This window comes from Protopterus annectens, chromosome 13.part0 (assembly GCF_019279795.1).
Source record: "Protopterus annectens isolate FY-2018-M chromosome 13.part0, PAN1.0, whole genome shotgun sequence".
Lineage (NCBI taxonomy): Eukaryota > Metazoa > Chordata > Ceratodontiformes > Protopteridae > Protopterus > Protopterus annectens.
The window spans coordinates 1,259,705,577-1,259,731,316 of NC_056747.1; the positions used below are offsets into that span (position 1 = coordinate 1,259,705,577).

At 42.9% G+C, this 25,740-nt stretch overlaps 1 protein-coding gene across 1 annotated transcript in view; it reads right to left on the reverse strand.

Moving 5' to 3' along the window:
- The window catches only part of NPEPPS (aminopeptidase puromycin sensitive), a 1,948,381-nt gene that overhangs the window by 386,666 nt on the left and 1,535,975 nt on the right, over window positions 1-25,740 (reverse strand). Inside the window, exon 23 of the mRNA XM_044054968.1 lies at window positions 406-513. Coding sequence (XP_043910903.1) covers window positions 406-513 — 108 coding nt within the window. The remainder of the gene's footprint in view (window positions 1-405; window positions 514-25,740) is intronic.

A 25,740-nucleotide genomic window follows, 5' to 3' on the forward strand; every position in this document is an offset into this window, starting at 1 on the left:
CCATTTCACGAGTACACAATTTCTCCTGTATCCTTGCACTTCAAGAAAATTCTAGATGAAATTCTTTAAAAAATACAAAACATTACTTGATGGCAAGCCATTTTAATCACTACACACTAGAAGTGAACTACTGAATACTAGCATAACTGCCATTACACAGAAGTACATGAATCATCACAAGGACACAAGTCGGCACAGAAAAGGCCATATGATTGCAGACAGCTGTCACCATTCACCAGTGACACAGAATAGGATAAATAAGCAATGCTGGCCTAGAGAGGCATCCCATTCATAGATAAATGATAATATAAAATAGTAAAACCAAACTGACAAGAACTAAATTGAAAATGGCACTGTTAACCCAGATCTGATTGAATCAAAAAATGTAACAAGTAGATTACTTACTGAAAGTGCAAAAGTGAGGACCTTTTCAATGAGTTCTGGTACAGGGATGGCTCCAAGTACTCGCTCTATTCTGTTCCTTTCTTCAGACATATCTGCTTGTTTGTGAAGCTGTGGGGAAATTAATTACATTATGCACTAAAGCTCTCTGAACATTGCACATGGGTTCAAGTCAAACTCAACAACTAAAAGTATATTTTGTATTTCAAACTGAAAGGATGGCCTGTCAAACAAAATGACAAAAAAATGAAATATGCATTTTTTTCAGAAACAGACAAAAATTATACTATCAGATCCAGAAATTAACTTAGGAGGGCTTGGTAAAATATTGTTCTGTTTATCCAAAATTCCTGACTTATTGCAAAGTAATATAAATGATTAATTTCCCTTGAATGTTTTTGAGATATGTACATGTTCCCAAGCAAGGCACTTAACTTCAAAAGCACTTCAACAATGACAGGCAATAATTAACAGTGGGATTGACTGCCTTAGAACGCTACAGACTTCAATAATTTTTAAATAAATGACAGTTATGTACTTACCATTACAACAGATCTGTTGGATCAGATCCATCTTCCTTGATTCACATGATTCTAGAATGGGCAGGAATCTGTCAGCTCAGCACCTAAAACTTTCTCAGTATACAACTTCCTTTTACCTACAATCATGTGTACACAGAAGGAGCACCCCACTCAGATCTCTCCAGATTTGTGCCAAGGTGGAGTACGGGAGAAGAAACCCCATGAAGGATTAGTCTAGGAAACAAGACTCTCTGAAAGAACATTCTGACCAAGCAGATGATGGGAGAAAAGGTCAGAGGGGAAGATGGACCTGGTCTTACACATTAAGTATCTGTCATATAATAGGACTGGTCCAGCCTCTCCTACCTATAGGACAGAGTTACAGGCTAATCATGATGGAAAGCTCCTAATAAGGAATACATCTAACTCTTGTCTTCTCCTGGAATGAGTTGAGATCATTACTGAACCCTAAGGGTCTTATGTGGAGACATGTGCAACACACCTATCAACTGTACAGGTTTTCGTAGACTGTTCCTCACAAAAACTGCTTTTTTTGACAAATCATTGGGATGATCCAAGGATTAGTCACTAAATAATTACATGCATTTGACTTTCAGACTTCATATCCTTCAGAAAACACATTCTAACACAAATTCTGTTATTCTAGCACCTTCTAAGTTTATACGAGCAATATTTAAAATGAGTCTCTATTTTTGGGCCTTTATCCCCCCATTATGTCAGGCTTTGTTCAGATTTCTTGCGCCAAGAGGTTGCGCTACAATGTCCAATCCTCTAATCAAAATTATCCTTCCTTATTAAAGTTATAGCCATAATAGGAAAAAGTCTATACAAGAGGTCTCCAATGACTGTAGATCAGAAAGAAACTTCCAGTTAAAGATCAGATCCACACTAGACAGACTGGAGCACACAGACTTTCAACCATTGTGATGTAATGCCCAACATATGCACTGCACTGCTGAGTGGTTGAAGACCAAACAAGCTGAAATATAGGGTAGCATATAGTAGTAGTACCATCAACAAGGTTGTCATTAAGAGTAAATGAAAGGTACAGTAAGAATTTTGGAAAATGTCTCCTACACTACAGATATAAAGGTTAAACAGGTTTCAAGCAACATCACAGCCCATACAGACTAGCCTCCAAAGAATTTAAGTGGTCTACAAGAGAACATGTTGTTATATGAACTAACTCTACTCTCAATATGACCATGGGAGTTAAGACAAGGTAAGAAGGGTGGTCTAGGCCATGGAACATCTTTGCCTACAGGAAAAGATATCTCAGCATAAATTAGTTCTCATACAGAATTGTGTAACTGGTGTGGTCACATTAAAGGAAATGTCTCATCTTGCTGCAGTAAACCAAAGTAATTTGTACACTGGAACAATATGATGTGGCATCACACTAGTTTGAAAATTTTGGGTGCAAGACAGAAAGACCCAAAACTGACCATCACTAAGTTGCATCAACCAAAGTGGTGGTCAACCAAATGTTTAACTCCGTAACTATTCTTTTAAGCCATTTGTGAAAAGGTATTTCGTAAACATAAACAAATATTGAATAATGAAAAACAAGTTACATACATACATGTATTTTCCAAACATCACTCCCTAAAGACTAGAGGGGAAGGCATAGCACATGTTCAGGACATAAAGAAAGGTGTAGGCTCCTGGATAAATGGACATAAATACCTGGAGACAGATTCCTTTAGCAGTAGATGCAGACAACAGACCTGTGAATGAGAATAAACTAGTGCCAATTAAAATGATCAGTTCTCAGATGAGCAACATCAAACTCAAAAATTGAGGTCAGTGTTTAGATATTCCCAACAGGATGGAGCTGAGGACAGTGAGCTTCAAGAAACTTATCAGTACTGATGTTAACAGTGAACCTGGGAATCAAGGTCAGTGACAGGCTATATAAAGGCTTGGAACCCAAAGCAATGGTCGACTCTTAGAAAGGCACTGGAGAAAAACAACACTGAACCCAGTACTGAGGACACTGCCGATGGACAAGGGGTCAAGTGCCTAAAAAAAGAAAGTCTGCTTCATCAGACCCTGTACAGGCACAGAGGGAGAATGAATTTGAGCTAGGACTGAGGTCGAGATAGTGCCTAACTTGACTTTAAGCTGAAATCAACCTTGCCAGAAGATCAACAATAACTGAACCGGTGTCAAGGTCAGCATGTAGAATGGCCTCAAAGTAGATGACTGTACCAGTGCCAGGGATGATGCCAGTAAACAGAAAGGCCTCACTATGAAGAAAGAATACGACCTTCAAGATGACAGAAATCTGACCCGTAGCCAGGGTTGGTGTCAACAAGTGCATAAGGCATCTTAATACAGAGCTACAACTGGTACGGAAATTGAAACAGGTTTGGTAAGAAGAATCAACACAGCTGTAGTAAGGAGCATTTTCTCATACATCAGCTAGACAACTTCAAGAGTACACATTACAAGTGAAATACTAAGTATTACTGCAAAAGAGAGAAGTATATAATACTGTAAGGTGGTGGTTCTTTCGTCTTTTCCCGGTTAGGGGTCGCCACAGCAGAATTTCTGTCCACTAATGATTGGTACTAGATTTTTACGGTGCTGAGGTGCCAGCTCGACGCCCAACCTTCAACGAAGGCACGCCCATTCTACACATGTCTTTTGAACACCACTCGACCGCTGGGAGGACATGCAGACTCCACAAAGAAGGCGCTCCAGCTGAGAATCAAACAGGAGAACCTCTTGCTGTGAGGCGTCAACGCTACCGCTGCACCACCACGGCTTATATAGTACTGTAAGGTATGACAAAAAAAAACTGTCCATGTTGGACATTGTAACCTGTATCTATAGAATGTGGAACTTTCACTAAAGCTAAACCGGGATGGTGTGAGAACCAATATGAGAAGAAATGGCTTAGCTGAACAATAAAACAAATATGCCTACAGAAGACGGCCCCTCAAAGGTTCACTTTCAATTTTATAAGTGTTAAGCCCAAGTACAACACAGATCAGCATTGCTCTTACAAGAAACTACAAAAAAATACAAGCCCCAGGGTAGAGACCATCATGGTGAACGCACCAAAGTACTAATAATTTCCCTGGAAAGTAACTAAAACATACACATTTCCAAGCTAGAACTAGTAAGCATTAATATAGCTGCGAAATAAACAATGTCAGCTGTGAAATCAACCATGATACCCCTAATTTCTAATGTATAAACATTCCTTGATTCATGCTTGAACTGAACTCTAAAGAAACTATTCCCATCTTCTCTGCAAGACTCTAACAGTGAGAAAATGGCAAATGCTGAGAGAAGGGGAAGTGGATAAGTTAAACTTTCAAATACAGACCTTGAAATAGAAGTATAGTTGTGCAAGTAAACTTACCGAACAGCTGATGCTTGAAGAGATCACTGCTGCAGTAGCTTAAGCTATATGAGATATCTTGTCAAAGACTGGACCAGTAGGTTCGCTTCCAAAGCTTTAGGGCACCTTTCAGATGCCCTGATCATCGCCCTAGCATAAGGGAAGCAGATAAAATCATTGGCTAGGCAGCCAAGCCTTCAAAGCTTTCCTGCATCAAGAGGAGGAGGAGGCTAAAGTCCAAAAATTCCACACCAAGGCATAAAAATAACAAAAACGGGATGGACAGAGTGCAGCATTGATCTACTTGAACATCTAACAGTTATAGTATACTTACACAACTGCACTTTGTTCATCTTTAGATCACTGCTGCAGTAGCCTAAGCTATAGGAGATAAATTAGAAAGAGAGAGAAGGGAGGAGGATCACAGCCCTTGGAGATTTTTTTTCTCACAAAGCTGCTCTACACCTACAGGACTCTTATTTGTAGTGCTGGGTAAAGGTGTGTACAGGTGACCAAGTTGTTGCTTTTATTATATTTCTAGAGCCCACCCCTTTCCAAAATGCCACTGAAGTAGTTAAAGCTTTGAATGAGTGAGACCTGACTTTGCCTGGAAGTGTCTTGTTTTGGTCAGAACAAAAAAAAAAAAAAAAAAGCATGGGGCAACCATTTAAAAATCGTCTTGTTCAGACACTGCTTGTCTCCTTTTCTTACCTTCATAGGAGACAAAACAGCTGATCAGGGAAGTAAATACCGTGGGAGGAAATATCCAGGGAACTGTTATGGCTAGGCTTGTATAGGCTCTAGGGATGATAGCCTAGTACCAACCTATGAACCTGAGCAATCCTGAAGTTTTTTGTCCAGTCAATGCGGTATCAAGAGTTGCTTACAGATATCCAGAGTATGTAAAAGTCTCTGCCCCTCATTTTTAGGTTCTGGAAAGAAAATACTGAGATGAACAGCCTAGCTTTGTCCAAAGTCTGAAATGACCTTAGGCATAAAAGGAGAATTGTTCTCAAAGTAACCCTACTTTTATGAAAAATGTGATAGGGATGGCTCACCATAAAAGCTTGTAATAGACTCTCTTTTTGCAGAAGTCAGAGCAATAAGTAATATTTTCCATGATAAGAACTTCAGATCAGCCTTATGAGCAGGATCAGAGGGAAACAGTGCAAGTTTTACTAGAACACAATTAAGATCCCAAGGAGGAGTCATATGTCTTCTAGGTGGGTGGATGTGTATAACCCCTTTCAAAAACTGCTTCACTTGAGATAAGGAGGAAATGGAGTATTTTAAGGGCAGACAAGCTGATATGACAGAAGAGTAAGAGAGGTTAGAGGATAACTCACAAAAAATACTGTAGACTCACAGGAGGAAAAAGGGCCCTGGTTCTTGGTTTGGTACCAAGAAAAACTTTTCCATTTATCCATATATGCTTTTCTAGTGGCAAGTTTCTTTGCCTTCTTGAATATCTGCTGCACATACTCAGAGAAAAATGATGCCTAAAAGGTATTAAAAACTCTCTAATCCAGTCAGTCAACTGAAGAAATTAAGGATTGGGGTGTTGAAAGAGTTTAGTATACACCGTCTTTCAAACTGTTGCTTACATTATTAGCTTGAATAAAAAGCTGCAAAAATGATATGACGTATAAAGGGTTAACTTTATACAAGGGAAAGAACTGTATTACATCAGACTTTGAGAAAAATACCAGACCTTCTGGTATAAATGTAACTATGAATAAACAGACGTTGGGAATTTGCTAGAGAGAGCTGACAGCATATGTGTTGCGTGTTTGTAGAACCAAAAGTCAAACGTTACAGAAATGTACTAACTAAAGCAGTTTACTGAAGCAGTTTGCCTCCGTGTATTTATTGTACTTAGTACAATCCAGTATTTAAAAGTAGCTGTTCATACTAAGAGTTAATACACTGTGGTGTGCTTGCATGCAAATGTAAATAAGAAGGAACCAACAGGAAGGCAGTACAGAATTCTTCAGGTGTGTATCAAATGATGCCTGTCCTCTAAGTTCATTCTGAGAGGAAGTTTGTGGTAATTGCTCTTTGCAATTTTCAAAGGAAGGAAGAACCACTACTGCCTGAGCCAAAAGGGAATCACACCAATTCTTTGGGGAGTCCTTCTGTACCTTTAGAAGAATCCAAGTTGTCAGTGGAAATGCACAGGAATATTCCTGACTGTGGGAATGAAGAGACACAACCCCCCCAGGCCAGGCCTGATTTCAAGGAGTTCTGGAATAAAATTTCTTCAACTGTGTGTTACGGTCCAAGGCAAACATATCTATTAGAGGAGCTCCCAAGAGAGGATTCAATTCCTGGAAGACCTCTAAGTTCAACGTCCATTTGGGAGAATCTGTCCTGGTCCTGTTCAGTGGCTGCAACAATGTTTTGTTTTGACAGAGCCTTGAGGGAGAGAAATGAGTCTCTTCAGCCCAAGCTACCATAGCTAGTCTGCAAGGGGATAGGACCCAGACCCCCCTCCCCCTACATACATCACTATGGTGTTTTCTGTGACTACTAGAAGGCGGCCTGGAATCTAAAAATGGTTCAGAGATTTAACAGTATTTATTGGAGCAGATTAGACCCACCATTTCTTTGACATTTATACATTTTAACTTGTATTTCCCATCTCACAAGCACTGTACTTCTACTCCTTTGGACACAGCTTCCCAAGCAAAGCCTGATGCTTCTGTGGTTACAGCCTGAACAGGGGATGGCAGGCAGAAGGGAAGATCTGGCTTGAGAGAGAGAACTGATTCACCCATTAGATTAACTCCCCTTTTCACAAACCCAGCACTGGAATTCAAAATAAAAGAGGGTGCAGAGTCCAAACTAATTTGACAAACCACTGAATCTTCTTTGTGTGTAGTCAAAAGAATCATGAGAAATAGAGGCCATGAAACCTAAAATTCTAGAGACAGTCACTGGAAGATACTAGAGGCTGGATAGAAAGCATCTCAAATTGCTCTATGTAACACTTCACCATGCCTTAAAGGAGAAAGGCCATCCTGAATGCTATATCCAGAAAATATCCTAGACACTACTCATGGGATGGAATCACAGTTTTCTTAGCTCACCTTAAATACCAGGCTGCATGTGAAGGAATCTGCAAAAATCAGGCAATAGTTTAAATATGGGAAAGTGTGGCTGCCATGTTCTCTGTAGCGACTTATTACAGGAGCAACAAGCTTTGGATGTGTATAAAAAAAACAAAGGTCAAGACAGAAAACTGAAAACGTAAACCAGACACAGAAAAACGTGAAGTGTGTCTGAAATCCTTAATGAATGGAATGTGTTGGGAAGCATCTTTTAAATCCAAAGTTACTATAAAAACTGAGAAGTGGAATGAGGGACAACACAGCCTGTTAAGTGACAACATTTTGCACACTGATGTGGCAGATTACAAAAGAAATATCAAGAACAGAATTCCAGATTAATTCTTTCTTTGGCACCAGAATGATTCTTGTATAAAATCTTTTCCCTCTATGATCTAGGGAACAGGTTATATAACAGCAAGACAGCATCTTATCAAGGAAAGGAGAGAACAGGAAATTTGACTTGGAGAATGAAACAAAACTCCTTGAAACCGACAGCATCAAACAAAAACTGCTATTTTGTAGAAATTTAGAATGATTCTCATTACCCAAATTCCGAAGTTAGCTGGAGCCACAGAGGACAGTGAAAACAAATTATGGGATAGATTTAAAGGATTGCCAGGGTGAGGAAGGAAAAACCTGAGGGGGAATATAGTCTTTTTTTTATTTTTTAAAGATTGCCATTGGCTCTAGGAGGAACATTTTTTTTTTTAACCTCCCTGCCAATGTTTTTTTGAAATTGTGTTAGTCTGTGCCTTGTTTGGGAAAGCTTATTCTTTTTCCTGAAAGAGAAACCTGAACTGGAAAACAAGTTTCTATTATATTTTGGAAAAGAGGGTTGAAAAATCTGGGTAACTCCCTGAATTAGCTTTTTCCTTTCATCAAATCTTTTGAGGACCTCAGCAGAGGAAGGATCAATTAACACTTCTTTATCCAGGGCGGCATTATGGATCTCTGCTTTGACATCCTCTGGTAAACTCCAAGGATGTAGTCAGACAAATCTTCTCATCAAAAAATGAATGACAGCCACTCTGGACACAGCAACAGCAGCAGTGTCGTAAGCACATTATAAAGCGTGCTTGGTTATCTGAGACACAGTAGATACCACAGAATTTAGATATACCTCAGCTTCTGAAGGAGGCAGATGAATTAATTTCATCACACTGTCAAAACAAGCCAGTAGAAATTCAGGCATGTGATCCTGACAATTTACTACTCCGAAGGCCAAGGCAGAAGAAAAATAAACCTTTCCAAACTTAATACACACTTTCCCCAGTCTGACTGAAAGGACAGGGCTTGCTGCTGTAAAGAGTTTGGCAGATGGTGACTCTGACATAGGAATTACTGCAGTATCTATCCTGGAGTTAGGAAAAAGTGAATTTGTGGGACTGGGGTTTTTATATAACTTACCAGACTTTCTTGGAGGATGTGACCGGCTGTTAGACAAACTGCAGGCTACAAAAAAAAAAAAAAAAAAAAAAAAATAATAATCTAAGGCTTCAGCTCAAGAAAAATCCACCTGTAGCAAAACATCCTTTTGACATTCTGGTATTTCTTCGTGTCCACTGAAACAATTTCTTTGCTTTTGCAAGGAGGGAAATCCGAATTAAAAAAAAAACGAAAACTATCTCAGATCAGATTCACCATTCTGTAACAAGGGATCTTGAGACGGACCAAGTCTAATTCCTGTCTCAGACTCTTCTTTTTGTATTGAGAAGATTCAGCATTTAAAGATGATTCAGCATTTAAAAATTCAAAGACTAGATAAGGAAGACTTGGTTAAGCTTTGCAAAGAAGTTATCTACTTCAGAAGAGGAAAAATGGCTAGTTCTACATTTCTACATTTCCTTTTTCTGGGAGACTCTCTTCAGAAAAAAGGTTTAAAAGAACAGTTCCAAGCCTTAGAGTGGCTGAGCAAAGAGCATCCTAAGGTCCCTTCCCCGATACCTGCAAGGGTGGTTCTCCATTACCTAAAAACAGAAGCTGAGCCACTGAGAAAGCACAGTTGTGTACACTTAACATAAATGTAGATGTTCAAGTGTATTCACTGTTGCAGTCATCACATTTGGGTTATGGGCATGCAGTAGCCCTCAGTCGGCCTGATTATTAAAGTCTTGGGTCCTGCGTTGGTTGCTGTCTCATCTTCCATGACATCAGGTAGTCAGGGGTACAAAGCATGCAGCCAATGCCATTACATCAATTTTTCTTGCCCCAGATGTCAGGTGCCCCCCCCCCCATAATGGGAAGAAATTATACACACAAGGCTACACCTCCAACAAAAAAGCAAATACACCAAAAAGCTTTAAGCATAGTAAGCAAGACTAGAGGTATAGCCAATAGAAGTCAGGGGGCTGGAGGGAGGTAACTAGGACTGCAATAGTGAATACACTCGAACACCTACATTTATGGTAAGTGTACACAACTGTACTATGTTCTTCGTGTTTCACTGTTGCAGTCATCACATTTGGGTAGATTCCCAAAGCTAAGTATGGGAAGAGGAAATTAGATAGCATTAGGACCTGCTATAAGGCCCTGCAAGACTGCAGTGGCATAGCCAGCCCTGGATTTAGAGAAAAAGTACAGTTGTGTACACTTACCATAAATGTAGATGTTCGAGTGTATTCACTGTTGCAGTCATTACATTAGGGTAATCCTGCTGGCAGATTGCCCTCAGTTGGCCTGAATTCCAAAGTCCTGGGTTCTGCGGCGGCTGACATCAGAAGAAGCAGCCAACACCATTTTCTTTAGTTTTACTTGCCCCAGATGTCAGGTGCCCCCTAAAAGGGTAGCCAAAATTTATATATGTAAAAATACATGCACCAATATAAACTTTACCTTCATCTACAAGCAAATACACCACATAGGTTGTATAAATCAGAGAAGGAAAGATAGGTTCCATCAGAAGAAAAGGGGGATGGCGGGTGGGTAACCTGGATTGCAACAGTGAATACACTCAAACATCTACATTTATGGTAAGTGTACACAACTGTACTATGTTCTTTGTGTTTCACTGTTGCAGTCATTACATTTGGGTAGAATCCCAAAACTATGGTTGGAAGGTTGGGGCTAAACAGCATTAGGAGCAGCTATGAGGCCCTGCAGAACTGCAGTGGCAAAGCCTGCCCTGGATTTAGAGTAGAGTGGCAGATCATAGTGCTTTGTAAAGGTGTGCACTGAACTCCAGGTAGCAGCCTCTAAAATGTCCTTGATTTGTACTCCCCTGAGAAAGGCTGCTGAAGTGGCTGCAGCTCTGGCTGAATGTGGCCTAATGCCCTTAGGCACTGGCTTGCCGTGGTGTAAGTAGCAGAAACGAATGCAGTGACCTATCCACTTTGAAATAGTCTGCTTTGAGATAGCCTTTCTTTGTGATCCTGCACCATATGTCGCTAGTAATTGCTCTGTCTTTCTGAAAACTTTGGTTCTGTCCAAGTGGAATCTAAGCTGTGTACGTCCAAAGAATGCAGAATTCTCTTCTCCTTGTTCTGTGGACTTGGATAAAAAGTTGGCAGATGAATAGTTTGGTTAAGAGCCACACTGGACACCACCTTAGGCATAAATGTTGGGTTTGTTCTCAGAGAGACCCTGTCTGGATAAAAAATGATAAAAGGTTCCACAGCCATGAGTGCCTGTAGCTCTGAAAATCATCTTGCAGAAGTTATTGCTAGGAGCAGAGCTGTTTTCCAAGATAAATACTTTATATCAGCAGTAGCAGCTGGCTCAAAAGGAGGCAGGGTGAGTTTTTCCAAGACATAGTTGAGGTCCCATGCAGGCATTGGTGATCTCCCTTGGAGGCCTTAAATTTTTGGCTTCTCTGAGGTACTGCTTTAATAAGGGATGAGAAAAGATTGGTGGCTCTGTATTGTAATGAGCCAAAATGGCAGAGGCATGAATTTTAATAGATGAAAAAGATAGGCCTTTGTCCAGCATCTCAGTTAAGTATTGCAAAATCTGAAGAATATTTGGCACAGCTGTATCAGTTTCCTTTGTGCCTGGTTCCAAGCACAGAACCTCTTCAATTTTCCAGCATAAGATTTTCTAGCACTAGGCCTTCTGGCTTCCAAAATGACATCCATCACAGCTTTACTGAGAGGTGTGTTTTGTATGACTACATTATCCGCCATGCTGCCAGGATTAAAGTTTTGAGTTGGCTGTGCAGGATCTGATGGTTTTGCTGGGACAGTCGATGAGGTATTTGAGGTAAGGTCCAAGCTGGGCATTGAGACAAGTTCCTTAGGACTGGATACCAGTACTGGCAGGGCTAGTCTGGGGCAATCAGTATCATCTTTGGCTTCTCCTGTCTGACCTTAAGAGTGCCTTGGGGAGGAGAGGCAGTGGGGGAAAGGCATATACTGATAGGTTTTTCCAGCTGAAAGATAGGGCATCCACTTTTAGGTTTTTCCAGCTGAAAGATAGGGCATCCACTTTCCATGTTTGTCTGTGACAAGTCCTTGTGCAGAATCTTTTTAGTTGGTAGTTGTGAGGGGAGGCAAAATAGATCTATGTCCGGGCATCCCTATTTCCTTATCATCATGCTGAAGACTTGTGGTTCCAGCTGCCACTCGTGGGGATCCATGAGGTTTCTGCTTAGTTCGTCTGCCAGAGTATTTTCCCTTCCTGGCAGGAATTGTGCCTGCAGATGTACTTGGCAAGTCAATTCTGTGTCCCACAAAGTCATGGCTAGTCTGCAAAGGGGGTAAGAATGTGTGCCCCCTGCTTGTTTATATACCACATGACCGTGGTGTTGTCTATCAGTAGTTGTCCCGGATGAAGTAGGTCCTTGAAGGCTGTCAGGGCATTTTGAACAGCTAGCAACTCTTTTTGATTGATATGTAGATGCATTTGGTTTGAGGACCATGTGCCCTGAATGCATCTTCCTGCCATGTGGGCCCCCCCAGGCATAATCTGATGCATCCGTTGTTAGCATCTGCCTGGCTGGGAGTAATGTGAATGGCTGTCCCTTGTTTTGGTGACAAGCCTTTGCCCACCATCGAAACTCCTGTTGCAGGCAGGGAATGAGAGTAATCATTGTTTCCAGGCTGTGGCAATGTTGAGTCCAAACACTTTTTAGGTACCATTGAAGTTTCCTCATATGTAGTCTTGCATATGGAATTAGTAGGATGCAGGATGCCATGAAGCCCAAAGCCAGCAGAATTTTTCTTGTAGATAACTGGGCCTTTGTTGCCAACATTTTGAAATAGGTAGTCAGTTGCCTTTGTTTGTCTGGCGTGAGATAAGCCATCTGGGCAGTTGTATTTAAGCTTGCACCCAGGAATATTATCTCGAGAGAGGGTACTAGTTTTGATTTCTTTTCGTTAACTGTGAACCCTAGGCATGTTAGAAGTCTTTTCACAAACGCCAGATGCTGTAGAAGAATGTCCTTGTTCTCTGCTTGAATTAGACAGTCGTCCAAGTAAGGATATACTTGCATTCCTCTTTGTCTGCAGAATGCAATTACTGGTGCCAGGCACTTTGTAAAGACCCTGGGCGCAGTAGATAAGCCAAAGGGCAGTGCAAAGAATTGATAATGCATTGAACCAGCCTTGAATCAGAGGTATCTTCTGCATAACTGTCTGATTGGGATATGCAGGTATGCCTCTTTTAGGTCTAGTGTCACAAGCCAAGCGTTCTTGCCCAGCATGGGCAGAAGCTGCTGCAAAATCAACATCTTGAATTTTGGTATATCCAGGAATGTGTTCAGAATACATAGGTCCAGTATTGGTCTCCAGGCCTTGTCCTTTCTGGGTACCAAGAACAGTCCTGAGTAAAATCCTTGTCCCTGCTCTTGCTCTGGTACTTGTTTAATGGCCCCCATGTCCATGAGGGATGAGACTTGTTTTTGTGCCTCTGCCCATTGATTTTTTGGCAGATCTGGCCAGCCGTTTGCCTTTGGCAGGGTATGGAAATGAAACTTGTAGCCTTGTGACACGATATTTAGAACCCACTTGTCCTGGGTTATAATGTGCCAATTTTGAGAAAAAGAGCTAATTTTCCCCCTAAGGGTGCTGCCAGGAGCTAAGTACTTGGTACAGGCAGGGGGAAGTCATTGGGACTGTTTCCTGTATGGTTGTGATTTATCTTCTCCAACTATGGAGGTAGAAGCACCCCCTTGCTATGACCTGTATGAACCTTGCACCTGGGATCTGCCTCTAGGGCGTCTGGATCTGCCCCTTTGAGGTCTGTCTGACACAGGAAAGGACCAATTCTTTGTAGGCCACTGTCTACTAAACCTAGGTGGCTGTACTTGTAAAAAAATCTTTGACAGTTTGCATAGATTTAGCTTTGTCCTCCATTTTCTTGAACACCTCTTCTGCCTTAACACAAAACAAAGTATCATGCTGTAAAGGTGCATCTAATAATTTAACTTTGACATGATCAGGCAGATTTTGTTCCTTTAACCAAGCATGCCTCCTAATTACAGAACCCGTAACTGCGGCCCTGCAGGAGGCCTCCAAAGAATCAAAACCACATTGCAAAGTATGCTTTCCAACTTGTTCAGCTGCATGCAATAAATCCTGCATTTCCTTGTTTTCTGCACATTCAGAGTTTAACATTTTCTGTTTAAGCAATGCCATGACATGTTGCTGATATTTGAGCATATGAAACTGACCGTTTAAGGCTCTAATAGCCAAGGTAGCAGATGTGTAAACCTTTTTTCCCCATCTATCCAGTGCCCTAGAATCTCTGTCAGAGGGGATAGGGTTTTTTGCAGTGGAAGCCTTAACTCCTTTGGGACCCTGTGAAATAGTTTCTGGGTCTGCAGCAGGGTTTTTAAAAAGGAATTTATGAGAGTCAGGAACCCTGTAATATCTGTCAGGCTTAACAGGAGCTGGAGGTAAGGAGTCAGGGGTAAGACTAGACTCCGAAAACATATCATCTACAATGTCTAACACAGGTGGAGTACCTAGTGGCCTGTGTTGAGGTAGTAAAAGGAAATCCCTGAGCCTCTTTTTAGATTCTGAAAAATCTTGGCTCTCCCAGTGGAAATGCTCCCTCATGGTATGCAAGGTTTCCCCAAAAGAATAGTCCTCTGGAGGAGAAACTGAAGGTATAGATTCTTCAGCATCAGAATCCTCATGGGGGGAAGAGAATATTCCTGATCAGAAGAGGAATCAGAAGAAATAGAAACCTGATATGAAGATTCATAGTCAGTCTCTTGCCTAGGCCTCTTATCAGGAGGGGGATGGAACCCTTGATCAAGGTAATCAAGTCTTCGGCCATTTTGAGCATCTGTTTTTTGGGCATAGAGGCCTGTCCACGTGGCTCTTGAGTTTGTTTGCTTTAGAAGGTGCTTTAGTCTTTGCCTTTGAAGCTAAAGTCGGTTTAATGTAAAGATGTTTAGGTCTGAATACACCCTCAAAAGCCGGTGCCTGCTCAGTGGCTCCGGACCCATCTGAAGGAATAGTATCCGAGGCTCCAATACCTTGAGTTTCCAGCGGCATGGCCAACTCCACGTGGGAGTCGGTAGCGGCCTGCGACTCTGAAGTAGCAGGCGTCAGGGGCTGCGAAAGCGCCTCACTGAGAACCGGCGACTGGCTTAGGAGAAGCTTCGTCGGTTTTGGGCCTCGGTTGTCTATCTCTCTCCTTTTCTTTGCGTTTTTTGTGAACTCCAGTAGTCGGATGGCTATCCGACGGCATTTCTGGATAATTAAACTGGCGTCCAAAATAGTTTAAGGCAAAATCATACCAATGCTTAATAGTGCGTTGGTTAAATCTAGCACAAAACAGACAACCAGAAACGTTGTGATCAGGGCCTAGGCAAGGAATACAGTAAGAGTGAAAGTCCTTATGAGGTATTTGCTCTTCACAATAAATACAATTTACTTTTTCTGACATCGGTCTGGAGCAAGAAAAAAGTTTCCCCAATGGGGTACTTAGCTTTATTGAAGACTTCGGATCTGAAACTCGAACATGAAAATCTCAGGAGTTGGCCGACCGGCACTTGCGAACTGCTTCTGCTTCGGGCACAGTGCGGCAAGAAAGACTAAAGAAAATGGCGTTGGCTGCTTCTTTTATACCCCTGACGACCTGACGTCAGGGAAGGGGCGACAGCAGCCGACGCAGGACCCAGGACTTTGGAATTCAGGCCGACTGAGGGCAACCTGCCAGCAGGATTACCCAAATGTAATGACTGCAACAGTGAAACACGAAGAACATCTGGCAAATGGTAAAGCTTGATGAAGGTATGTACAGAACTCCAGGTAGCAGCAGCTTCTAGGATGTCCCTGGTAGGGACAACTCTGAGAAAGGCTGTAGAGGTAGATGCAGCCCTGGTTGAATGTGGTCTAATCCCCTGTGGGGTAGGTTTTCCACGGTGCTTAAAGCAGAAATGAATGCAATGGCCTATCCATTTAGAAATGGTTTGCTTTAAAATGGCCTTCTCCTCTGCCCCTGAAGCAAATGCAACCACAGCAGCTGTTCAGATTTCCGGAGAGGTTTAGTCCTGTCCAAATAAAATCTACGATGTCTGTGCAAATCTAAGGAGTGCAGTATTCATTCCCCTTTGTTCTGTGGATTAGAAAAGAAGGTTGGCAAATGAATGGACTGATTAATGGCCACACTGGATACCACCTTAGGCATGAAGGAGGGTTTGGTCCTGAGGGACACGCTGCCCGCATGAAAAATGATGAAAGGCTCCACTGCCATGAGGACCTGTAATTCAGACACCCTTCTTGAAGTGATGGCTAAAAGGAAGGCTGTTTTCCAAGAAAGGAATTTCAACTCTGCATTTGCAGCTGGCTCAAAAGGAGGTAGAGTGAATTTTTCCAATACAAAGTTACTGTCCCAGGCTGGAGTAGGGGCTCTCCTGGGTGGTCTTGAGTTTTTGGCCCCTCTGAGGAACTGCTTCAGCAGTGGATGAGAGAAGAGGGGTGGCTCTGTGTTTTAATGAGCTGAAATGGCTGAGGCATGAATTTTGATGGAGGAAAAGGAAAGGTGAATGTGAAGCATCTCAGTAAGTATTGGAAGAATCTGAGGCAAATTGGGCGCTGCTGTGCCCATCCCCTGAGTTTGGTTCCAGGAATAGAATCTTTTCCTTTTTTCAGCATAGGATTTTCTAGTACTAGGCCTCCTTGCCTCCAGAGTGACATCTAAGACTTGCTTACTGAAGGATGGTAATGGAGAGATCAAGTAATTAGCCAGGCTCCCAGGTTCAAGGTTTGAAGTTGTGGGTGTGGAATCTGGCCCTCCTGCTGGGACAGCAGGGCAGGGGTATGAGGCAGGTGCCATGGTGCCAGCAGTGACACACTGTGCAAAAAAGAGGTACCAGTGTTGGCGTGGCCAGTCTGGTGCAATCAGTATTGTGCCTTGGTCTGTCCTGTTTGATCTTTAGTAGTACCTTGGAGAGGAGAGGCAGAGGGGGAAAGGCATAAACTGATAGTTTTTTCCAGGTGAAGGACAGGGGATACACTTTCCAAGCTTGTTTGTAGGGAGTCCTTGCGCAGAATTTTTACAACTGGTAGTTCTGGGAGGGGGGGGGGCAGGCAAACAGGTCTATATCTGGGCTCCCCCATTTGTTTCTCAACATGTTGAATATCTTTGGTTCCAGTTTCCACTCGTGTGGGTCCATGAGATTTCTGCTTAGTTCATCTGCCTGTGTATTTAGCTTTCCTGGCAGGAATTGAGCCTGTAGGTGCACTTGGTAGCTCACGGCTGTGTTCCACAGAGCCATGGCTAGTCTGCAGAGGGGGTATGAGTGAGTTCCCCCCTGCTTGTTTATGTACGACATAACAGTGGTGTTGTCCGTCTTTACCATTAATTTCCCTGGAAGAATGTGGTCCTTGAAGACTGTCAGAGCATTCTGTACAGCTAACATTTCTTTTTGACTGACATGCAGGTGCATTTGGCCCTGAATTCACTTCCCTGCTAAGTGAGCCCCCCCATGCATAGTCTGATGCGTCTGTTTGGGTGGCAAGGGGGAGAGTGAATGGCAGTCCCTTGTTTTGGTGGCAGGCCTCTGCCAACCAAAAGAGCTCTATCTGTAGACAAGGTATGATAGGAATCATTGCTTCTAGATCCTTAGAACCTTGACACCATAAGCTTTTTGGATACCACTGTAGTTTCCTCATATGCAGTCTTGCATATGGAATTAGGAGAATGCAGGAGGCTATGAATCCCAGAGCTTGCAGTATTTTCCTTGCAGATAGCTGGGTCTTTGTGGCCAGTAGTTTGAAGTAGACTGTCAAATGAACTTGTTTCTCTGGCGTGAGGAAAGCCATCTGGGAAGCTGTGTTCAAGCTTGCTCCCAGGAATACAATTTGTTGGTAGGGTACAAGATGAGATTTCTTTTCGTTTATGGTGTACCCCGGAGAAGTTAGCAATTTCTGTACAAACGCCAGATAATTCAATAGTATGTCCTGGCTTTCTGCCTGAATTAGACAATCGTCCAGGTATGGATATATTTGGATATTTTTTGCCTGCAAAATGCAATGACTGGAGCTAGGCACTTTCTGAATACGCAGGGCGCAGTAAATAAGCCAAAGGGCAGTGCAGAGAACTGATAGTGCATGTAGCCTGCTTTGAAGCGTAGGTATCTTCTGCAAGATTCCCCTTATTGGGATGTGCAGGTAGGCTTCCTTTAAATCCAGTGTTGCCAACCAGGCATCCTTGCCTAGCATAGGAAGCAGCTGGTGAAGAGTTAACATCTTGAATTTTGGGATCACCAAGAATGTGTTTAGGATAGAGAGGTCCAGAATAGGATGCCAGGAGTGGTCTTTTCTGGGCACCAGGAAAAGTCTTGAGTAGAAACCTTGTCCCCGTTCCTCTTCTGGAACAGGGTGAATAGCCCTGATGCTTAAGAGAGAGAGAATTTGCTTTTGAGCCTCTGCCCACTGATTTGGGGGTAGATGTGGCCAACTGTCTGGGGTTGGTAAGGAGTGAAAGTGGAATCTGTATCCTTGGGAAACTATATTTAAAATCCATTTGTCCTGGGTAATGAGTTCCCAGTTTTTTTGCCTGCAGGGCAATATTTCCCCCTAAAGGAACAGTCAGTTGTGCAGGGCTTGGAAGATTTAAAGTTAAGTCATTGAGACAGTTTACCATAGGGGGAAGTCTTACCACTCCCTGCTTTGGATGTGGGAGCCCCCCACTGCTTAGTCCTGTGAGTACCTTGGGACTGAAGCCTGGGTGTTCCACTGGTTCTGGGTTTGGACTGAGAAGGCCTGGAAGAGGCAGGAAAGGACCAATTTTTAGTGGGCCAATGCCTACTAAATCTGTGAGGCTGTACTTGCAGGAAATCTTTAACAGTTTGCATAGATTTAGCTTTTTTCCTCCATCTTTTTAAGTACTTCTGCTTTGTTACCAAACAGGAGGTCTTGGTTTAAGGGAGCAACCAGCAATTTAGCTTTAACACGATCTGGCAAAGATTGCTCCTTAAGCCAAGCATGCCTTCTAAGTATAGACCCAGTGACAACAACCCTGCAAGATGCCTCTAGTGAATCAAAACCACATTGCAAAGTATGTTTTCCAACTTGTTCAGCAGAATGCATTAAATCCTGTAAATCTTTATTTTCAGCACAGTCAGGAATCATCATTTTCTGTGTAAGCACTCCAACAATATGCTGCTGATACTTCAACATATGAAACTGGCAGCTTAAGGCCCTAATGGCCAGGGTTACAGAAGTGTATACCTTCTTACCCCATCTATCCAGCGCCCTGGAATCTCTATCAGAGGGGGTAGGATTTTTGGCAGCAGTAGCCTTAACGCCCTTGGGTCCCTATGAAATGGTCTCAGGATCCGCAGTAGGATTTTTAAAGAGGAACTTGAGAGAGTCAGGAACCCTGTAAGACCTATCAGGTTTTCTAGGAGCAGGAGGTAGAGTGTCAGGGGCCATGCTAGATTCCAAAAAGGCATCATCAACAATGTCCAGTACAGGGGGATAGCTAAAGGCCTGTGTTGGGGCAGGAGTAAGAAATCCCTAAGCCTCTTTTTAGAGTCAGAGTAATCCTGGCTTTCCCAGCGAAAATGTTCCCTAGGAGTAAGCAAGGTTCCACCAAAAGAGAAATCCTCTGGAGAGGAAGCAGAGGGAATAGAGTCCTCTGCATCAGAATCCTCATAGGTAGATGAGGGTAAATCCTGGTAATCAGAGGAAACAGAAATTTCAGAGTCCTGATCAGAAGAATCGTAAGGAAACTCAGTCCTAGGTCTCAGAGGGGGAGGGGTGTCTTCCCCTGATTAGAGTAATAAGGTCTTTAGCCATTCTTATTTGTTTTTTAGGCATAGAGGCCTGACCATGCAGTCTGGGCGTCTGTTTTCTAGGCATGGATCGAGTTTTAGGCCTTGAAGAAAAAGATGGCGTCTGTTTAATATACAAATCAGTAGTCCTGAATACACCCTCAGAAGCCCACAGGTTCCACAGTTGAAGCATCTCGCAGCATATCGGACTCCAAATGGGTCTCAGTAGAGGCCTGCGAATCTGAAGTAGTGGGTATCAGGGGCTGCGAAAGCGCCCGAGTACTGGCGAACTGCTGACTAGCTTAGGAGATGCATCGTCGGCAGCTTTGGACCTATGCGGTCTGTCTCTGTCTATATCTTTGCGTTTTTTCAGAAAGTCAGTAGTCGGGTGGCTTACTGAAGCCATATCTGGATAATTGAACAGAGTACCAAAATATTTAGAAGCGTAAATAGACAGACGACGAACGTTGTTTAAATAAGACACAAAACCGACAGTGAGGTACATTGTGGTCAGGGCATAAGCAAGGAATACAGTACGAATGAAAATCTTTATGAGGTATTTGCTTTCCACAAGAAATACAATTAACTTTTACTGACATTGGTTTAGAGCAAGAAAAAGTTTCCCCAACGGACGGGGTACTTAGCTTAGTTGAAGACTTCGGTTCTGAAACTCAAAAACAAAAATTTCAGGAGTCGGCCGACCAGCACTTGTGAACTGCTTCTGCTTCGGGCACTGCATGGCAAGAAAGACTGGGCTAATGGCGTCGGCTGCATGCTTTATACCCGACTACCTGACATCATGGAAGATGAGAGAGCAACCGACGCAAGACCCAAGACTTTGATAATCAGGCCGACTGAGGGCTACTGCAAGCAGATAACCCAAATGTGATGACTGCAACAGTGAAACACGAAGAACATCATGCCTGCCTACCAGTCTTTGGTGCCTTCCTGAGAAGCAACTTCAGAGAGAGAAAGAGAGATAAGCAGCCAGAGAAACAAGTGATTGCCACAGTGGAGTCACCCATTGATGACTGAAGTGAAGAGGAAGCAAGAGTGAAAACAGAAGCCTTCTAGGTAACTTTTTATTCATGCTGCTCAGGAAGGAATCAACAGACTGAGGTCCATGTCCTTGCTGCAAAAAGAGACTCTGCAGGCAAACAATGGAGGCTACAGGAGTCCGATATTGCCTCCTAACTGAAAAACTATTTTCTGAGGTACGATTCTTTTTGATGACAACCACCAAACACAATAGCCCCAGCTCACAATAGCTTAGGCAACTGCAGCAGTGATCTAATGAACAACATCAGAAGTTTCCATGGCTAAAGTTGACCAGGAGAAGATATGAATATAAATCATTTAAATAAATAGAAATACCACATTTACCTGAAAAAAATATGTAATGGGCTATTTACAGATGTGACTGAATCTTACATGTGGCAAGGACTTCTACAGAAAAGTCCTTTTGCACACACAATTATGGGTAAATGGGAGGAGTTTGCATTTCTGGAAGAATTTATGTGCCCAGCTGATGGACACCTGCTGGCCTTAGGTCCCACGGATAGACGAATATGGAGTACTCCTCTCATCTTTAAGACTTTCTTCCCTCACACTGCCTTCTCTGGAGCTTGCTCTTTATGAAGCCATCCCAGCCAGTGATGCACAATTTCATGCATATGCCGTTTTTCCAAGTTAGACCACCCTGGAGCACAGACATGCACTCTGCATGTTTTCAAGAGGAAGCAGGCTTGTTGCATACTAATACAGAAGACACACAAACCACCAGTGAAGGACGCCAAGATGCCCATCACATCTGCAAGACGTTTCGCAAAGCACCCAAGACACAAACTTTTATGCACAAATCTATATCCCCAAATCTACCTTTACACTTTGTCATCAAGATGCCCTCTATGACCCACTACAGGAGATATAGGGTCACTCTTCAACAATAAAGCAGCTCTAAGGCTGCCAATAACTGCAATCCTTCAATAAACAGTCAGTAACACTCCACTTCTTTGGGTCCAGCTGACCAAGCCCCCCACGTTATTCTTAGGATACTGTTGGCCTAGAGCATAGCAACCTCAATTTCTCTTCATTATGTCAATCCACTTCCATCTGGCTCGTGTCTGATCTCCCACTACTCCCACCATCCAACAAGCCTTCTGCACACCACCTACTCCCCCTTGCTCATTATCTTGAAAGAGACTTCTCAAAATGAATACAATATTCCAAACGGAATTACTGAATTCCATGTGGGAGAGTTATACATATTCATAAAAAGTATCAAACTGTTATACAAGAGTACCCGCCTTGAAGGCTTCTATAAGTGGGCTCATCTTTTTCACTAATTAAAACCAAGCATCTTTTTTTTTTTTTTAGAAAGCTCCCACATTCAGGGATAGCCAGGTGTCCATGACAAGGTATGCTGTGGCAGAATAACCAAACCCCCATCTCTGCACCCTGTGATTTACTCTAACACCTTCCTGCATACCAAGAACTCCTTACCAATAAGAACTTGCATATTAGAATTTCACTTTCCATGCTTACATGAAACTCCATCATCTGAGACTGGCTGGACAAATGCTCACTTTCTCAAGCTGACTTCTTGTACATCAGCTGACAAAATAAGGCAGTACCTGTGATATTTAACACTTAGAACCCTCCTTGATAGATACTTATAGCTAGGATGAATCCCAAGTAGTAAATGACCATGGTGGAAGGAGCTGGTGCACTGCAACTGAACAGGGCTCAAAGCCCGGTAACAGACTCTCACCAAAAAAGGCTTAAGAAAACATCTTGGAGAGGTAAGCACCGTAGATCTTATGGTCACGGTATCAATGTCTGCAAAAAGATTTTCTGAAGCAAATATTTGGGGCAACTACTCCAGGAAAGGAAAGGAGCATACTCTGCCCCAAACAAAGTCCACTGGCTGGAGTTCCCAAATGATGGGAAAGACTACAGTGGTCAATCAACAAAGAGGTGTCAACTGCTAGCCATTCCACTCTGAAGCTATGGCTATGAACCATTGATATGTTCAACTAACCCACAAAAACCTTTCATGAAATACCTATGCAGGCAATGCTCTTCTAGGGAGTGAAGGGATCTTTGCTATCCTAGTTTGTGATGCCAGATAGAAACAGAGAAAAACTTAATGACAAAATCAAAACCACTGTAGGTCCCCTGCAGCTCATACATCCTTCATGCAGAAACAGAGCTACTAGGAGAGCAGTTCAGCTCAAGGATGAACACCAATGCATCCAAACCCAGAGGCCCAAAATCAAACAGGTGAACCTGTCAGACAGGAAGTCTAATTTTCTGAGAGGAAGGAAGCTCCTCAAATGTGTACAGAGAAGCAAAGGAAATACTTCTGGCTTGACTAGTCCGGTAACAGCCTCAGTCCTGTCCACCAAGAAAGATGGACAAGAAACCAACCATAAATTCCCTTGGAAACACACACACACACCCACACACACCCACCCCCACCCACCCACACACACCACCCACCCACACACACCACCCACCCACACCCCCACCCACCCACACCCACCCACACCCACCCACACACACCCACCCACCCACACCCACACAATCTGAAACTTGAATGCCTGTAGCTATGTAGCACAAACTAAGCAAACAGTGCCATATGCAGGCTTGAGTAGGTGGCTTCCTAGCAGCTCCAAGCCCTAGCTGTCCTACATGGCAAACTGCTGAGGTCAAGAGAAAAATGTTGATTAGGATGCAAGGTTAATATGGCTACTAAGAAAATGACAATCTTCTATAACCTCTGATATGAGATACAGAACAATTAAGGGGAATGGGGAAATGCAGACGACCAGTGTCAGCTATACATGGTAGAGTATGACCATCTTAACCTTCCTTTGTCAATTAGCCTGTATCACTAAGTAGGAGAAGGGAAGGACTATGATAATCCTGGTGGCAGAAATATTTACCTACTCAGCTTCAGAAACAGAGTCTGGACATGGCCTATGAAGCAGCAAAGTCAGAGGAGGCACATATGAGCGTCTCAGACTGACTACCAGCATGTTCACAAAAGAAGTAAACTCCTGACAGAGCAAGACCGAAGTCCAAACTGTAAGCAATTCAGGCAATCACCCTCTGTGAAGGGATACTGCCTGCTCTCCTCCTGCCTCAGAAGGAACAACATTACAAATTAGGAGCTACAATGAAAAAAGAGGAGGCAAAGTGATACTGCTTTCTGGCCTCTTGCCTCAGAAGGAACCAGATTACATTTCAAAAGTCACAATGAAACAGAGGAGGATCCAAAATTCAGACACCACGGCCAAAAAGCTTTGCTTTACCTCCATTTGGTCAATAACAAATGGCCAATGACCCAGATTCAAAGTCGTCAAGGTGAGGACCTTCCATCCCAGTGAGAAAAGTTCTGTAGAGAGAGTAACTGGACAGGCCAAAGAAAGAAAAGGTCCGCAAGATTTGGTAAATACTGTCCACCAATAAAAACCTGACAAGGACCAATGTTGTAAGAAGTCTGAAACATGTTGCGAATTAAATGCCACCAAGTCCTTACAGTCGAAAGCAAACCCAACAGTATGCACCAAAATGAGTAAGAGCCAGCAAGGGCATCAATAAAATAAGGTGGTGGTCTTATGGGACAGCAACCAAGGAAGGGGAAAGCACACAAGACCAGAATCCTCAAACTAGCTACCAGAAACTGTCCACCCCAGAATGGGAGTGAACACGCAGACTGAAGAAATATGAAAATGGAAGTGTGACGCTTGACCTAAACTAAACAGGAAGGAACTACCTGTAAAGATCCTTGTTACACTGCAAAAACAAAGTAATCCAGCCTCCCTCCTCATGACGGAAGGGATGAATACCCCCCTGTTGAAAATTCTGGTATGGGCTGACCTCTAGCCTCTAACTGAACATAACAGGGAACTCTACAGTACACTGAACAGCACAGTCTGAGTTTGTTTCAACAGTTCATAGGCAGAACTGCCTGTAGGGAATATGAGCAAAAGAAGAAAGTACAGTTGTGTTACTTGCACTTATAGTAACAGCAGGTGTTCGAATTCCTCACTGATGATGTAGCCTTTGGTTATATCGGTTATAGCTTGCCCAGGACACAACTGGCCAGCTTCACAAAGCTCTGGGTCCCTCCCACACTGGCACTCTGCCTGCTGATTTTCCTCCAAGGGACTAGCCAGAGTGTAGGCAATTTCAGGACTTTCTTACCCATACAGAAACAGCTTACTCATCCTGAACCTGTAAAAAAATAAACAGTAGCAAATAACTACATCCCAACAAGAATTTATACACAGAAGTAGGGGGCTGTAGGGTGAATGCAGCTACTGCAGCAGTGAGCAATTCAAATATTTACTGTTATGTTAAGTGCAACTTACACAACTGCACTACGTTCATCATTCTCACTGCTGCAGTGGCTTTTGACTATATGGGTAGATTACCAGTGCCTATCTAATTCAGAACGAAAGATTAGTATCCAAGAGCCCAAGGAGAATAGTAATGGACCTGCAAAAGGAATCCGGTTTGTATTGCTTTGTATGAACAGAGGACCATGTTGCTACTTGTAAAATGCTTCTAGAGTCCAACCCTTTCCAGTATGCCATACTAGAAAGCAAGGCTCTAGTAGAATGATTGCCTGGAATAGATCTGCCATGGTGGGAATAACAAAAAGCAACAGCTAAGGAAAACTACCTTGAAATAGTCTTTTTTAAACATGGGTTACCCTTCATAAGTAATGAAAAGCTTATCTGTTTTTCTAGAGGATTTAGTTCTGTCATTTTTAATTTCTGCACGTCTTTTGGGTTTCTAATACCATGACGGGAATGGACCCCATTTCTAAGTCACAGTAAGAGTAAAGTTCATGAAATTAGTATTGTTTCAGTCTTTGATGTCAGCCAAAAGTGCTCTTTGCAGCACCCGCAATGTGCCCAGTAGTGACTCCTCCTGCAATTCGTATGGTGTTACATGAATTGGTAACATATTTAAATGTTGTTTGGCTTTTCCCGGTTAGGGGTCGCCACAGCGGAACTCCGGTCCGCTAATGATTGGCAGTAGATTTTTATGGTGCCGAGTTGCCAGCCCGATGCCCAACCTTCAGCGAAAGCACACCCATACACGCATGTCTTTTGGAGGCCACTCGACTACGGGGAGGACATGCAGACTCCACAC